This window comes from Pleuronectes platessa, chromosome 7 (assembly GCF_947347685.1).
Source record: "Pleuronectes platessa chromosome 7, fPlePla1.1, whole genome shotgun sequence".
In the NCBI taxonomy this organism is placed as follows: Eukaryota; Metazoa; Chordata; class Actinopteri; order Pleuronectiformes; family Pleuronectidae; genus Pleuronectes; species Pleuronectes platessa.
In genome coordinates, this window is record NC_070632.1 from 14,900,996 (window position 1) to 14,918,676 (window position 17,681).

At 41.2% G+C, this 17,681-nt stretch overlaps 1 protein-coding gene across 1 annotated transcript; it reads right to left on the bottom strand.

Moving 5' to 3' along the window:
- Window positions 1–14,085: 14,085 nt before the first annotated feature.
- LOC128444488 (cholesterol side-chain cleavage enzyme, mitochondrial) lies at window positions 14,086–17,281 on the bottom strand. The gene is made up of 9 exons (XM_053426994.1): window positions 16,887–17,281; window positions 16,489–16,644; window positions 16,159–16,358; window positions 15,847–16,050; window positions 15,562–15,722; window positions 15,331–15,497; window positions 14,967–15,045; window positions 14,671–14,862; window positions 14,086–14,580 (listed from the first exon to the last, which is right to left on the bottom strand). The coding sequence occupies exons 1-9, from the start codon at window positions 17,156–17,158 to the stop codon at window positions 14,458–14,460; spliced, it is 1,554 nt and encodes a 517-aa protein (XP_053282969.1). The 5' UTR covers window positions 17,159–17,281; the 3' UTR covers window positions 14,086–14,457.
- Between the last annotated feature and the right edge of the window lie 400 nt (window positions 17,282–17,681).

Genomic DNA, 17,681 nt, shown 5'->3' on the forward strand with positions numbered 1-17,681 from the left:
GAAGGTCCCCTGAATCTCTGGCACCGAGGGAAGTGTCAGTTGAGCCGCTCACATGAGGGGAAATGGGGCCACAGTGACATCTAGTGGCTCCGTGTTCTCACTATGAGGTGTCTTCTGGATTGAGATCGGAAAGATAGAAAGATACATGAGTGTGATGATCGAAAACACACATCGGTCTGTGTTACATGTGACATTTGTTTTATAATAATTAATATTTTATTATGGTATTTCCTTCACTGCTCTTAAAGTAAAAGATGAGATGAACATATATTCATAATTTTTTTAATTTTACTTATGGGTCAACGTATGCGTTTACAATCCAATTTATGTGGAAAGATCCTTTATTGATCCCATAGGTAATGAAAATGTTTTTAAGACAGTCGTGTCAGGAAACTGCTGGTAACAAATTTGAACGAAATCTCTCTATTTGAGCTTCTTTACTTGAAACTATTCAATCTTTTATAATGTAGAATCTTCTCATCATCTCATCTCATCGTCATCCGCTTATCCGGGGTCGGGTTGAATCTGTTCTTGTTTATTCCTGTTCTACTATCTCTCTATTCTCTATTCTCTATTCTTTTTTTCTCTCACTGTTGTGATTTCTTAATCTTGGTGTTTTGTCTGAGCTGGAATGTAGACACCCCCCTCCCGGTTATTGAATTTTCCCCAGAAATGGAAGACTTGCTGTAACTAATGTAATCAAGAGGGACACCAGGAGACACAGTCCAGTATACATATAAGTCTTGGATTGAAATGTGGGCAAAACTGATGAGATACACGCTGGCCTTGACAGACAAAAGCAAGAAGAGAGAAAAAAAAAAGAAGCTCCGGAGCCCGGCAGGCCTGTGTGGGAGGAGGAATCATGAACGTGGGCGGTTCAGTCTGACTCCAAATACAAGAGCTGAGAGCGATAGAGACCTTGAACACTGAGGGTCATCATGAGCCAAGGCTCTGACAGCTGGAGGGACATGTCTTTATGTTACTGTCACATGGAGAGAACAAGAAAACCTTTTTTTCACATTTAAATCATGTTTTAATGTTGTTAAATCGTGTTTGTAATAAATCATCTGGCACAAAGGAGCCTTCTATGTCAATTTCCAGTTTAACTTACCACAAAGAACTGTAATGATCGAACTCTGCATGCCTCACCTCATGAGTCTACATCTACCAGACAGCGGCGTCATTAAAACGGCACTTACAGGGTTTATTTAGGGCTAATTCCTCAGTTGTTTACCTCATTCTGCTGTTGCTCTGTGATAAGGGCGGAGTGGAGGATGGTGAGGAGCTCCTCGGCTCCTGCACGGCGCCCAGGTCGGGCCCGGCTGCTCTGTTTGAAGTGCCATGTGGAGGCCTGTATCTACACCCTGCAGCTGGAGCAGAACAGATTTAGAGCCGTTCTGTTATTCCCGCCTCAGCTAAATGTGTAACCTGCACAATCGCCCCTGAATACAGATGTGCTGCTGCTGCCGCCGCCGCACAATGAAGCTGTTCGAACGATGTTAGCTATTGTGTGACTTGCCTTGTCTCCGCTCTAATGGCCTGTATCGCGTGTCCATCTCTGCAGGGCTGTCCCTAATGAAACCCTGCTGAATAGCTTGGCCTGGTCATTAAAGATGTGAGCATTGTTCTGGGCAGAAACGTTCAAGAGGTTAACTTCTCTATTCCGTGCTCTTATCTGATTTTAGAAATGTGAATGATGCACCCAGACTGAAAGAATCCCGCCCTGTGCCTTCACTCCCCTCGGTCGATATGAGGCTAATGCTAGTCTTTAACCCCCTGATGGACCCTAGGCTAATGCCATTAATTCCTCACTGCACATGATAACTGGTCTCTTCCAAGGTTGCATAGAAGCTCTGTGTGATGAATGCATTGCAAACAGCCATCTTCTCCACAGCAATGTACACTGGAATGCATATCATTTATATAGACATCATGGGATCCATTGACCCTTTTCTGTATGGCTATTGTTTCACTGACCTGTTCTCTCACAACTGGAATAATCTAAACATGTCGGTGGCTTTCACACACAAAATGTTATCTGACGTTACCCATGTCCTACTGTTAGGTTCTGTGGAAGCTGGCATTTCCCTCCCAGCTCTCTAATTACAGCAGTTGACTGTGTGTGACCTCAGGCCCATGTTTTCAGGAAGGGGTGTGTGTGTGTGTGTGTGTGTGGGGGGGTGAAGCTTCCTGGGTGTTGACATCATTGCACCACTTGTCTGCCCTCGGATGTAAATTCAATCCCTGTCACCGTCCGGCCAAAAGAGCAATGATGCATTAGACTGCAGGCGTGCCAACCACTCCCTCATCAATCTCCGTGGCCTTTTCACAGCCTCAGACAGAACAAGGCGTGCCGATCATTTTAAATATGTTTAATTCATTTAGCTTCGTTTGTTGTCTTGTTGTGTTGTTGTTAAGGCTGAATTTCAACACTGACATTGAATCATTTCTGCTAAACCCGTTGAAAAGTTTGTTGTGAAAGTTTTTATCAGACACGCGACAAAACTCACCACCTTTCCCTCTCGGGAGGGAGTCCCCCTTGGGTACAAGCAACATTAGCGTTTTAATGTTTCTCTGAAATGTTCGACGGTAAGCTGGCTCCGGCAAATGTCAACTGATGTGTTAGTCATTAAACTGTGGTTGTGTAGCATTTTGGAAAGGTCATGTGGAGCCAGCGGGGGAAAAGCAGCCACTGATACTGGCTGTGCTGTGGCTGAGAGTGGCATGAACACCACAACCAGCTGTTAGCATCACAGGGCGGGTCTGGATTGCCTCAGTGTCCCATGAGGCTTGATCATACTTCAGTCAATGAAAACACACTGGAACTGGAAACAACAATCTTTTCATTGATTGGAATTACTGTGTTGTTTTCTTGCATTTTATTCACATACTCAACTAATGTACAAATTTACTTTAAGGATCTGAAAATAATTCTTACACCACGCCTGTGATAGACTATGCATCTTATGTTTTTTTTTTTTCTTGGGATCGGGGAGATTAAAACCTGATGATTATACGGCTTTTTTAACCAATTTAACTAAAGAGAGACCTGATGTTAGGCTCTTAATTACTTTTACGAGCAGAGGGAGTTCATATTACTATATTATATATATTAATCACAACTAAATCATCTATTCAAGAGATTCAAACAGTTCAATATTCCTCAATATTCCTGTCAAATAACCGAAATAATTTCTGTGTAAAGTCTGGAGGTTTTATTGCAGCTTTGTATGAACCGCTCCCCGCTGTTGTTACTGATCTGTGTGTTTGCACTCACTAACCTCACTATTCATTATCTTCAGGGCCGACCCTGCTTTTACGTGTGTGCGACCATTTGTTTATGAAGTGTTGTGGTTCCACGGCAGCGTCACCGCAATTGACAGATGTTGATTTACTGATAATCCTTGGCTTTGCTCTCGGTGTGGACCTCGGAGGGAGTGGTGACACTGGCTCTTCGCCTCACACGTCCTTGAGTCAAAGCTGCATTTTGCCCTTGACACACTCTCTCTCTCTTTCTTCCCCCCTCCTCTCTCTCTCTCTGTCGCCATATTTTAAAATCCTTTATACCCACAGTCCACTAACGGCTCACTGCAGATGTGATTTTATTCTGCTGACAGAGCACAGATGTGATTACACGCTGAGCACAATATCATTTTTCTCAAGGGAGCCCAGTGATTAAAATTGCTGATGCCTAAGGACACATTTTAGTCACGACTGGTCGAAACAACAATTATCTCAAACTCAATTTGACATGTATAAATGTTATTGAATCTTGAGCATGATGCATCTCAATTATTACCAATTCGACCGAATTAGAATAAGAATGGAGAAATTCCAACATACAGCATCTTTAATGTAGGTTTTTATTGTTTGGTGCATCAGGTAGATTAGATTAGGGTTGTATTTACCATCAGGCATAGATTTAATCCAGTTAATTCATTCAAAATACAAACTCAATTTAATATGTTGTGGCAATTTCTGTGAATCAAGCACAAAGTCAAACACTTCTTTCCTGTAGAGTGAGACCCCAGGTGTGAGATCCCAACCATTTGTAAAGAGAAACCATAAAGTTAAGGCTTCAGAAGTCCCTGAACAATAATCGTAAACCTGAAGTTGCCCTTTTCGAAAAACAATTTGGTCAATCTTCCAAATACACGTCTGGTCATGCATATCAAGAGACTGTCCGATTAAATAAAGACTGAATAATTTTAAAATTTAAATTTTTTACTGAATATCAATATTAATGAGCGAGCTTATCAAAAATATAATCATCTGTGTTTAGATGTGTATAAATGCGGATCACTTGTTGTCCTGCTATTGCTTCTCTCATCTAATCCAATTATTGCTCGACTAAGATCTGCACTGTATCAGCACAGATATGAAAAACAGACCAGACAACCTACAATGCTTTGCTAAATTCCTGGTGACTCAGAGACCATCCACCTCTGTATCCTCCTTTCTGTGTTTTTTTCTTTCAACTTCAGTTGCTATCAGTTCTCCAACATCCCTTTTACCCCAGCGTCCATTAGCACACTACAAGTATTTCCGCTCGGCTTGTCATGAGTAGACAGCGGCTGAAGAGACGGTAAGGATGCTGAGGCCAAATGTGGGAGAAAAAACAGGAAAAAGGATTGACGTCTGGGTCAGATGAAGGACTGAAGCAAAAAAAGAAGAAGTGGAGGACAGAAAAGGTGGGATATGTAGGGGGGGGGTGTCCAGAAAGCTCCTGGGAGCCGCCTTGCTCTGGCAGCCTAATTGAAGCTCTGTGTGGCAGGCGCCTCACAGCTGTCACTCCAATGAAGAGGCCATTTGCAGCATTTTGCAGGATGTGTGCTGAATTCTGATGATGTTACCTAGGGCCCAGGCTACAGACCTAGAACACCACTGACACACACACACACACACACACACGCACGCACGCACACACACACACACACACACACACACACACACACACACACACACACACACACACATACAAACACACACAAACACACACACGTCCCAGTCTCCTCCCCAGCTCTTCACTGATTACATATAACAGGGTCAGAGCCATTCTGAACACGAGCCGCGACCAAAACAGAACATGTGAATATGAATGATTGTGTTCTGAGGATTGTATAAATTTGTCAGCCAGTTTCATACATGTTAATGCCATATTAGAGTCCACGGGAAGCGTTTTCACTTGTACAGGTTCTCCCTCGTTGGATTACATGAGAATATGTCTTCTAGCAGAGCACATAGCTGCAAGCACCCAGTGAATTATTCATCATGTATTAAAGCAGTCAGCTATGGAAATATTTATACAAAAACTGAATAGAGAAGGTTTTTTAAATGATTCAAACGATTTTTTTTTTTTTAAACAGATCCATGCATGTGTTCATTAATATGTAATTTGTTATGAGTATGATAAGTATGATACATTTAATTCCCTGTTAAGGTTTGGATCAGAACATACATGTATTGGCAAAGTCTGATTGTGGCATGTACATGTTTGAAAGATTGGCTTTTTAAGCATATCTTTTTTTCTGTGTCCAACAGAATATATCGCTAGTGAAACTACTGAAATTAAGATGTTTAAGAAGTGAACCTTTTACCTCTTAAAAAGAGTATTAACATCATTGTTTCCATTGATGACTGATGCCTCTTCCTGGCTGCCCCCACCCTAATCATTAAGTCTCTGGCAGATCCAGTTGCATCAATGTCCGTCAGCCTCATTCTCCACCACTAATGAGCAACCTAACCAGGGAGAGATATTGATCTATTGAGGGACTTCACATTAGAATATAAAGACGTGTACTAAACACTTTTAGCAAGTTAAGTTTTTCTTTATTTACATTTTATTCACAATAGACAAAAAAAGCACTCACAACTAGTCGATTATTTATTTGCTTTAAGCTCAGTCATACAGAAGTTGTCATTGTCCTGAAAGAAGCATGAAGAGTGACTAAAACAGCTCCTGTTCTCATCTTAGTGACAATAGACTGGATTATTCAATGTGGTTAAAAATAGTTAATTTATCTTAAGACGAAACAAAGACACTTATTCAGAAAAGGACATATTTCATAGACATGGCGTTTTCACATGAAAAAACGTTTTTAAATTCAAAATATGCTGAGCATTAATGAGTTGACATCAGACCCTAAGGTGGAAACAAATACCCGGCGGAGCCACAGGTGCTGCTCAGCATGTCATTAAAAAAAATCATTAATCAATCCTCATCAATCTGCTTAGACAGATTCATCCCATCTTTGCTTCCATTGATTGTTACGTGCAGCTTCCAGCCATAAATATAACGCCTGATTATATATTTTATTGATAATGGTAAACGAAGCAAAAGTACTCAGATCTTTTACTTTAAAGATTTACTTTAAGAAGCAGTACCACAGAGTAATAATACTCTAAACTCAGATTTGGACTAAAGTAACAAGTGCAGCGACAGCATCAAAATCCACTCTAGGCAGCAAATCTTGAGTTTTTCAGTTCATGGGAAAGTCCGAAGATACAGGGGTTCTATTAGAGGAGCTTACATGTGGGAGTCTTTAAATAGAATATGTACATATTACACACCATTATACACACATATCATATAATAAAATACATAATTTAAACATTTTAAATGTTTACAACCTGACTATGTACAATACAAGTTCAAGTATCTCAAAAATGAGCTTAAACCAATCTTGAGCACATACTTCTTTTCCATCTCTGCAGCCTGTACATCGACTCTTGAATGTGAAACCTGATACTGCGTTTGATACACAACACAAATCTTTTCCTCATGGGTCTGAAACTGTTGCTATGGTTTTTGTTGTGGTTACAGGTGGATCGTCCACACCCACACATCACTGTGGTGCTTAGTTCTTCTTAACAAGCAATCTGACGTTTCCTGTTCGATGAAGGCCTCCAAGAAGACTAAATCTCTGAGCAGCCGTGCAGCTGCAGTGAAGGTAGGCTCTGACAGAGTGGAGGTATTTGTGTTAGAACGAGAGCCTGTGGGAAGATAATAGATAATGACTCTGTTCCACGTTGTTTCTTTGACTCCGTGCTACCTGGCAACCATGACCACTGACAGTGTGCATTGTATATGCAAGGCTCATGCTTCAAGGACTATTGACTAAGAGCTCTTTAGATGTAAAGTGCGTACTGTGTGCATAGCAACGTAACAGCCTTGATATCCCGGAGATGAAGAGGAGGAACAGGCCACATAGAAACACAGTGAGTGATGTGAGGTCAGAGCTACAACATGTTTTGGTCTAAAAGCTTTAATTTTCTGTAAAAAAAGGGCTGCTGTGTTTAATGTTACCATAGAACATTTGTCCTCCCACGCGGTTATTGGAAATTTTTTGAAAACAGTTTGCTTCTCGGACACATTGCTGTTTGCTTGGGTTGTTTCGGTTGTGTATCTAACCCTTGTGTTTACTTGAAATTGGCTCTACTTCTAACAACATGCGTTTTAACTTTTTAGTATTTTCCTTTCATTTGACCTTATTAAATCCTAATATTTAGGAAAGTACTGACATGATAAACTTTACCTATTTCACAAAGGGACTTCACAGATATCATGTGGATTAATATTTTGTCTGGGTTCAATTAAAGGCCAACCTGCAGAAGTGTGAACCCCGACAGACTAATATGGGATTTGGGACGGATAGAGCAGCAAACTAAAAAGTGCATATACTTTATTTATAGAGCACAATTTTTAACAAAAAATGTGTGTTTACTTCAAACAGAGATTGTGTGTCATTTATTGTATGAATCCATATTAACAAGCAATTCTCATTAAATATCAGTATCAACATCGTAAAAACGTTTTGAGTGGATAAAGAGGCTCTCCATGCAAGAAAACAAGAAGAACATTAGGGTTAAAATGTTCCAGAGACCAATTTTTTTGCTCGCAGCTTTTGCCACTGAGGACATTATTTCCTCTGCAGCCTCAGACGGATGGATATCATCTCCCATCCCATGATGCCCTGGCACAGATCCTTCCTGGTTACCGGAGCCTAGACAACGAAGTGAAGGCTGAGCTCCAAAATGCAACCCCACAGCAGCAGAGGAGAGAAGCTACACAGGCCAACAAGCCCAAGATAAACCAAACATATCAAGTGCAACATCCACACAGACGGTGAGACAGACCCTGTGAGAAACAGCCTCTGCATAAATGGACACATTCTACCGTAGTGAGTCTCTTTTATTAAATTTGTCCCTGCTTCAGACCCCCACTGCATGATTTTGAGGGTGATCCCATCATGGCAGAGATCAACGACCTCCAAACTAAGGTGAATGGATATAATCAATACATGAACTGAATCAATCAGTGAGGCAATCCCCACTGTCAGGATTAGTTACTGAACAGGGAAATGGAGACCCTTGTGAGATTAGCCACTATACTGCCACTGTATACTGGGACACAAAATGGCAGCTCGTGGATCAGATTAACATTTCATAGAGGGACTGAGGGTAAAGTTGATGTGGTTTAAACGTCTGCTGAAGTCTGAGACTGTTGTGCTAAAGGCATTTTCTCCTGTTGCTGTGAGCTTTTCTTCACAATCAATCCTTTGCCACAGTCACCCTAAAGAATGGAACTGAAGAGTGGTCGGTACTGTAGCTTCACAGCGAGGAGGTTCCTGGTCCTAATCTCTGTTTGAGGGTATTTGCATGTTCTCCCTGTGTTTGTGTGGGTTTTTTCATCGCGTACACCGTATTCCTCCCACTGTCCAAACACATGCAGATTGAAGCTAGGTTAATTAGAGACTTTAAATTGATCGTGAGTGTGAATGGTTGTTTATCTTTAAGTATCGGCCCTGTGGTTTGCTGGCGAGGTGTCAGGGGTGTGACACGCCCCTTGCCAAATATCAGCTGGGATTGGATCCAGCTCCCTCCTAGACCCTAGAAGGATAAGTGGTATGGATGGATGGATAAACAATACTGTTTAGATCTGAGGATTGAATAAGATCGGGTTATAACTGCATACATTCTTGCTAATACCACTGCATGTGAATGATGGTATTGATAACAGATTCCAATATTTAAACTTCATTCTTCAGTGCAGCTTCAGTTTGCTGCTCTTGGAGAGCAGTGGGAGTGTTCACCGGTAGAAACACAGACTCCTTTCTTTATTTTTGACACAGACTCATCACAGGGAGCCGTCTATCCCATCATGCCTGTGGGGGACACCCCTCGGTCTAACAGAGACACCATCTCATCTACAGTCATGATTGTCACCTCCCGCCTGCCCTTTCAATTAGATGCTCGATTTCACCATTGTGTCCCACGGGAGTAACAAGCGCACCATCCTTAGATTGGAATCCCCTGATATATACCCCTACACCCCCCACACACCCCACGTCACCCCGATGCAGGACCCTGCTCTCAATTCAATTCTGTCTATTCAACTGGATGGAGAAGAATGTGAAAAATGCTGACATACAACAGGCACATACCTTAAAGAGAAGCCTTGATAGCCGTGTGGTCTCTAAAAGAACAAAACAGCTCTGGCTAAATAGTAATAATTTAGTAATAGTATAATTTTTTATATTTATAATAATGTGCAAACAATGTTCAGAGCAAAATCGAAGCCACTCCCAGACTGTGTACAAAAGTTTTTTTCAATACAACAGAACAAATAGGATCCAACGGTACCCGTTATGGTACAAAAAGCCCAAAAAGTTATTAAAAAGAGATATTCAAAGGGGAAATGGTGTAAACATGGTCTGCCCTGTCATATTGTATATTGTTTTAACTTTGTAAAGCACTTTTAAAATTTGTTTCGAAAAGTGTTTTATAAATAAAGGTTCAATATTTATTTATTATTATATTATTATTATTATTATTATTATTATTAGAGCTCGTAGATTTAATTGAATATTTTTTCTTTGATTCTTAATGAAGGGTAGCTTCATTTTACATACATAAACACTATATATGAGCATTTCTCACTGAGCCTTTTCAGTCAATACAATTTATGTATTATGCAAAATTTTTGTTATCTTTTATAATTCTCTTCATTACATTTTGCTACATAGTACAGTAAAATAATCTCACTTTGTGCATATACATTCCCTCCCACCCTATATGAATTTTTTTCTTCTGTCTTGCCCCCTGAAATTCTCGCAGGACTTTGACATTTCCTGCTACAGTTCAGCAAACGGGTTTTCACAATAGGAAGCTCTGTGGATGCAGCGCCCCGATTTATGCAAAATCCTCAGTTAAAGCTCCTGTGACCAAACTCCTTCACAGGAGAGGGTGTTATTGTCCCTCTGGATTTGAGGAGCTGCTGAACACATTGTAACTCACCCTCAGACAATTGATTAACACTTAATGGATTAATTATCTTTCTTTTTGGCTCAGATATGTCCCATTTTTAAATTCTCATGTTATGTGCTTGCCCGAAACCAGAAGAAATCACATCTTTATTGAGACCATGACTCGAGTACATCCTCCTCGATTTAAAGATGGAGCTGAAGAGACATCTAGAGGTGGAGATCTTGTAGAACAACGAAACCAACCTGTGTTTACAGTTGTAAGGCATGGGCCCTGTTTGATTCTTGAAATTTGTAGAAACAAAATAGACAGGGTGTGTTTCTAAATGACCTTGGAGGGAAGCTGAAGCGAATTTGCCTGAAAGGGTAATTCTAAACAAGGCAGGAGATTACCAATTTACAATTTACAATGTAACCAGCTCTTAGTGTGAGACTGACCGACAACACTTCTCCATCAGGAGTTGGAGAACTATCGCTCGGCCGTGAGTCGGATGGCAGAAGACATCATAGCACTGAGGACACAGGTGGTGGCGCTGGAGACAGAAAACAGTCGGCTCCGCACCGATCTGTCTCTGCACCAGGACCTTGGCCGAGATCTGCTGGATGACACAGACATTGCCGTCATGACCAAAGCTGAGATTGCTGACCGTATAGGTGAGCCACAACGGAACATGTAGGTAATTACTCAACCATTTGTTTTCCAACTATTACTATTCCATACAAAATAAATGACCCATAAAAAGAAGTAAAAATACCCGTAAAAAAGTTGTACAGTTTTCTTCCCAGCCAGCAGTTGCTAAAGCGTCCCTCTGTGTTGTTCTGGTTTTAAAGACATTTTGTGGCAGATGAAGTAATGGTGTGGAGGCTGGCCCACTTTGTGTTTGCTAATCCTTGTGAGTGTCTCTGCCCATGCAGACTGTGCCATTTTGTGATAAGGCAGCTCATTTAGGCCACAGACCCTGATAAGCTCCACGGGTATACATCCCTTATCTCCTGAAGGACATTTTGTGACCCTCGGTGAAAACGACGCCTCCTGAAGGTTTCTCTGCTGGCATCCGAGCAGAGGGCCAATATTTAAGTCCATTCCAGAAGCAAAATCCTTTATATTTCAAAGGACTTCTGTGTTTTGATGATTTATCTTTCAAATGTCCTAGCCTCAAACTTGACATATTCATCATTCAAAAATGTGAAATAGTTCCACTGTTTATACATCTTACGTTAACTCTCATCTTAGATTTGATTCATTGACATCGTTCATTGAATGGGCACAAATCAGACGTAAGTGTATCTTCACACAGATTCATGCTTCAGAGTACGATTTGTCCTGCTATTCTTTTCGAAGCTTCTCTCAAATTCAAGCTGGCCAGTGAGACCAGTAAAGGGGCGACGCAGAGAGACAGAATCCAACAGCTACAGGATGAGCTGATCAAGGTTAGAAGATACAACAAACACTCAATATACAAATTCAATTCAAACAGTTTGTGTTGATGCATTTGTACTGTTTATGAAGTTTACTACTTTCCCTGATTTCCATATGTGTTGTGCAGAAGAACGACAGAGAGAAGGAGCTGATAAAACGCACCAGAGGTAACCAGCACCAGCAGCACCAGCAGCACCAGCAGCACCAGCAGCACCAGCAGCACCAGCAGCACCAGCAGCACCAGCACCAGCAGCAGGAGGATCTGCAGCATCAGAGTTACACAGCAAAGATGGCCGCTTTGGAGACAACAGTGAAAAAACAGGAAAAGGTGAATAGAGAGCAACACTGTCTCTTCTGCACTGATTGATACTTACAGATTGTTTTCCAATAGGGAACACTTCTGTCTGGATAAATGTTTTATTTGTGCTATCCCAATTTTCCAGGTCATTGAGAAGATGGAGAATAAATGCAGAGAGAAGAACAGACCAAGTATTGACAAGGGGCTGGTGATTGAAAAGCATAGAGGTGAGTGCAAAGGTGAAAATACACACTCACAGAGCACATCAGTAGAAACCACCTAACAGATACTGGGTGGTGCCTCCCCTTGCAAACAACCTGAGTCGGTCTTGGTTCCTGGAATCTGCTCAATGTCATCAGGACTGAATGAATGTTCTGTTGGACTCAGGTCTGGTGACTGAAGTTCACCAAACACATTGTCATGCTCATTCTTCTTCTACTTTGTGACGTGGAGCTATATCATACTGTGGCCGTAAAGGATGCATATGGTTAGCAGCAATATTCAAGTAAGCTGTGCCAAACGAACGTGGATTCATCGGTATTCAGGATGCCATCAGACATACCATTACAACTCCATTACCACCACTTTGGACACAAGGCAGGTTGGTGTTTATCTCGGCCGGTTCAATCGGTGTGCCTCAGCAGAGATTCAGATTCATTAGACCAGGCTTCTCTAGTCTTTAATCTTGATCTTTTGTTGATCAAGGTGGATACATTTATATTCTGTGATACTTTTATTTTCAATACTGCTGTAAAGAATGATAATCTGAGCTGCTACAGTTGTTCTGTCAGCTCCAAGCATTCTTTTTTGTTTGTCTTTTCTGTTGGAATAGTCACAGCCCTTTTCAGATTTTATTGAAACTTAAAGATTGAGCTTTGGGCCAAGGAAGAACCCATTAGCCTTTGGCACAGATCTGGACAACGGATCAGAGCCAGGAATCTTTTTTAAATAATTTTTCCTCAACATTGCATTTCTTCCTCCCGAATTTTTCAGTTCTGAGAATATTTAATGGATCACGATGAAAATAAAAAAAAACAGTCATGTTTAGGGGACAGATATTTATGAGTGTGTGCAATTTGGTGCAGATCCAAATAAAAATCTGGATCTAGTGAATTTAAATTTGGTTTCATTGGGGGACTGTTGGGCCTCAATGGAGCTGTGCACTGTGTACTGAATGACTGTGTCAATGTTTTTTTTATTATGGTTTTTTGCACTATTCAGAGAAAACTCATGATTGGCTGAAGTGGATAATTGATGGAGCAGGTGTACAGTTGGTGTATATTCACACTTGTCACATCTCTCTGTGCTGTAGGTTCGACTGACTGCAGAACAGAAGAGGTGCAGTCAGCCCTGGCAGCTGAAAACTCTCGTCTACATGAAGAGCTGGACAGGATTCGCAAGCAGCCATTCCCCGTCATTACAGCACAGGTACAACCACGGAGTCAGAGTTCAAATACAAGATTGACTTCAGCCCAGCATCAACTCTCCATGTCCACTAGAATGTAGGACAATATCTTAATTTTGTCTTATATCTTATACATGTATATCATGTATCCCTCAGACAAAAGAGGTACTATCACTCAAGGAGAGACTGAGTTTATTTAATAAACTGGAGATGGCCGATGCCAGAGTCCAAACACTGGAGGCTCAGGTGAGATACAGTGGAACGAAATTATTAGTTAATCAATAATCACCTTTTCATTAATGGTTTATTGCGTTTTTCACCTTTTGTTTGCATCTGTCACAGCTGGAGGAGAACTCTAAAGAGTGGGGGAAACAGAAACAGGAAATGTTGACTAAACTAAATGAGCACAGGCACGGCTTCATCGGAACATCATCCTCCACAATCCTTCATAATGTGTCTTCAGTCCGTTGAGTGTAGATCCACCTCCATTTTACCCGTTGTGCTGCATTTTAAAAGGTATTTAACATGGAATTATTTCCCCTACTGTTTTCTACTGCTTACAGATGATTGTATCATATTCTTACATCAGCAAAGCACACAGGAACCTGAAAAATTACCAGTAAATTTAACATTGGGTGAAGGAATGGGATAAGAAATTGAAATAAAAATCAAATTAACAATAAATGATATTTATAATAAATACGGTTTATGAACTTTTTTATTCATTTGTGATTTTTTTGGGGGCATTTACACCATGTCAGTACATTGTACTGAAATTCACAGACTACACATTTCAATCATTACTAAGTAATGTAAGTACAATACATGTAATTGCTTTATTCACCAGTTCAAATTACTGAGGTAATTCATACATGGACATTTATGCTGTTTTCTTTCCTAATGCTTAATTCTTGCTTTCTGTCAACATATCAGATTGGAAGATTGTATTTAGTATTTATATTGTATTGTATCATAAGTTCTTTACAATTATTTGTGATAAAGATCTACAAAAATGAACCTGACTTTATCACGCTCCAAAAATAAGTAAGTAAGTTAAGTAACAAATACAGCGTTACCGACTCGTTTGCAGTGGTTTCAAAGTCAATATAATAGGCTTCTCTGGTAAGATAATGAGCTCGAAGGTACTCTGCACGTCCACGTGCCGCTGTTTCTCCACTCTGAAGTTCTCCAGCATCTGCAACAAAATAACGCAAATGGTAAATGTGATGTGTAAACGTGCAACAAAGCAGTGTGAACCTGCTCTTTCATTCCCTGTGTGTCTCACATGGATGAGGAAGAGTTGCATCTCTGTCTCTGCTATTCTGCGTCCCAGACATTGACGGGGGCCAAAGCCGAAGCTGAGGTTTCTGAAGTAGTGCATCTCCGTCCTCAGCCAGCGGGACGGCTGATACTGCTCCGGACGAGGAAACACCTTGGGGTCTCTTCCCATTGCATAAAGTCCCAACTGAACTAAAGTCTAAACACAAACACAAAAAAGGACACCAAATATAAAACAAGAAATACAATGAAAACTTGAGAAAAACATCTGCAAGATTATTTCTAATTCTCACTGTCTCTTACCCCGGCTGGAATGTGATAGTTTTGAAGGATGACATCTTCTGCGATGTATCTTTGCAGGCTCACTGCGACTGGGTGTATCCTGAGGTATGAAAGTGAACATCTATTATCTATGTGGCAGCGGATAACAGATGAAAAGTCAATATCAGAGCAACAACAGATATGTGGAAGATGAGAATGTATTATTACAAATGTTAAATATTTATCCAAGATCTTACTAGTGGGTCTTATATCCAAATATTTGTGACAAATGATGCTGTGATGTAATGTTGAATAGATCCAAAACGAAATCAAAGTCTTCTAATGCATCTTATGCCCACTGCCCTTTATCTCTGCAGTACCGTTGTTGTGCAACTATGTCAATCACCTCAGTGTTTCCTTCAGAGCCCCTTTAACCAGGGGAATCCGCTTCAGCATCCCAGTCAAGTCTCCCTGGCTTTCAGCCCGAGCTGCGGCCACCTCCGCCCTCAGCTCCTCCTGGAGGTTGGGGTACCTGGCCAGTTCGTACAGCGTCCACAGCAGCGTTATAGAAGTCTGAAATACACAGAAAAGGTTATGTGGTTTTAAAAAGTCTGGAAAGCGATGATCTGCTTCTTACCGTATCTACTCCTCCGGCCATCAGCTCAGTGACGCTGGCCTTGATGTCCTCGATGGAGAGCTTGTCCTGCATTAGAAGTCTGGCTAGGACCCCTGGGTATTTCTGCTGATTTCCAGTCTCCTGTCGCGACTGCCTGTAGATGTTTTGTATGCATCGGTCCGCTGAGGCAACAATGGGATGTAATTGAAATGTAAAGATTGTGGTTTTCAAATGACCTAACCAAAAACACTATGATATCAAAGCTATATACATGAATGTTCATCCTGATCGTCCTCCGAGTCTAACCTTGGTTGAAGATCCCATCCCAAGCCGCCACGTGGTCCCGCCACACCTTGGCTCCAACCAGTCTCAGCAGACCGGGGGGGATGTACAGCATGGGTGAGGTAGTCTTGAACATGAGCGTGATGCAGTTAATGAAATGTTGGGCTTCAGGGTCAATGTAGTCTTGCATCAAACCCAGACGCTCACCGTACAGCACCGAGCTCACCGCTGTGGGTGAGAGAGACAAATGATGTGAGGAAAAAAATAATGGCACAAGCCTTCCCAACGAGAAAAATATATAAATATCAATTGAGAAAAGAAAAATACCAGTCTTACATTCTAGAGCAAATTTAAAGAGATCTTGAGAGAGGTCGGTTGTCCATTTGTTTTGGCCACTTCGCTTTATCTTCCTGTGAACTCTGGCCACAAAATCCTGTCCCACTTCATCCAGCAAAGGAACAAAGTTTTCCATTATTTTGGGGGAGATCACCTCCTTGTTGAGAACCACTCGGTTTGATCTCCAGTCTTCTCCGTTCCTGTGGAAAGACATGGGCGTTAACTCAAAACTAGCAGGGACAGTCTTATTGCATTTAACAAAACATACGTCCAAATATCAAAACAACTGAAATGATACAGTTAGAAGGGGATAGTGATGATACAACATACTTGAGTAAAACTCCATATTTGCGATTCCTGTAGTCTCTGTACGCTGTCCACGCTTCAACATTCAGCCTTTTTGGATAATGGCCCTCAGCTTTGAAGAGGATGGCAGCATCCTCAGGATTGATGATATTTACACTTTCATAATTACCTATTTTTTCTCTGACGTACACAAAGACAAAACAAGGAGTGAAAATGGCATAGCAGCTGGTTGTCTTTAGAAAATGTGACCTTGCAGAGGATTGCTGGTCACAGATAATCTTCATGAATAAAAACTGGTGCATTTGGACTAGGAAAATTGCATACACTCACATTTCAGCCATTTAATATAGTTTCTTAATAATGACAGACAGTATATGAGAGCACTATGCAGTTATTTATACAAACGGCCTTGCTTTTTATACCTGTAGATGGGACCAAACTTGTTGAAGTTTTGCACCATAATGCGGTGAAGGTTTCTGAAGCCATCTTGTTTCCAGAAGTTGTACAAGTTGGCCACTCCATTCTTCCACAGCCCAGGAATCTCACCGAAAGGCCTGACGACGCTGCCGCTCCCTGGGAACGCCTTTTTTGTCCCTGGCACACTGCTGCTGCAGCGTAGGCCTAATGTTGCCTGACCTTCTCTGCAGGACAGGGGCAGCTTCACAGTTCTGCGCCACACACTCCATCTGGCCATCCTCCCAACAGAAAGGCTCACCCTGCTCTACCTTCAGCAGCTACTCCGGCTCTCCCAGGGACATAGGCTGAACAAGGAGGCTGATCTGAATACTCACACACACCCCCTTGCTGCTCCTATCAAGGTTGTTGTTGTGCAAGAAGAAAAATATCTGCAGATCCAATTCTGATGTTGTTTGAGTCACTTTGGAGACTGAAGATCACAACAAGGCAAGTCAGGGCTGGCCCTGGCTATGTTGGAGACATAGGCGAGAAAAGAAATAAAAGCTAAATCCTTCCTTCCCTCTATCATGGCAATTTTGTAATCCCACTATGACAATGAGGAAAGTCACACAAATCTCTTACAGTATTTGATATTACAAAAAATATATATAATCAAAAAAGTACTAACTACAAATTTGGACCTCTGATTAACAATTACACTAATAACTATAACCAAAATTACCATATAGATAGTTAGCTGAAGTTGAAGGATATAGAGTTATTGACAGTGTAGAGCAGTAGATCTCAACTGGTCTGTCTTC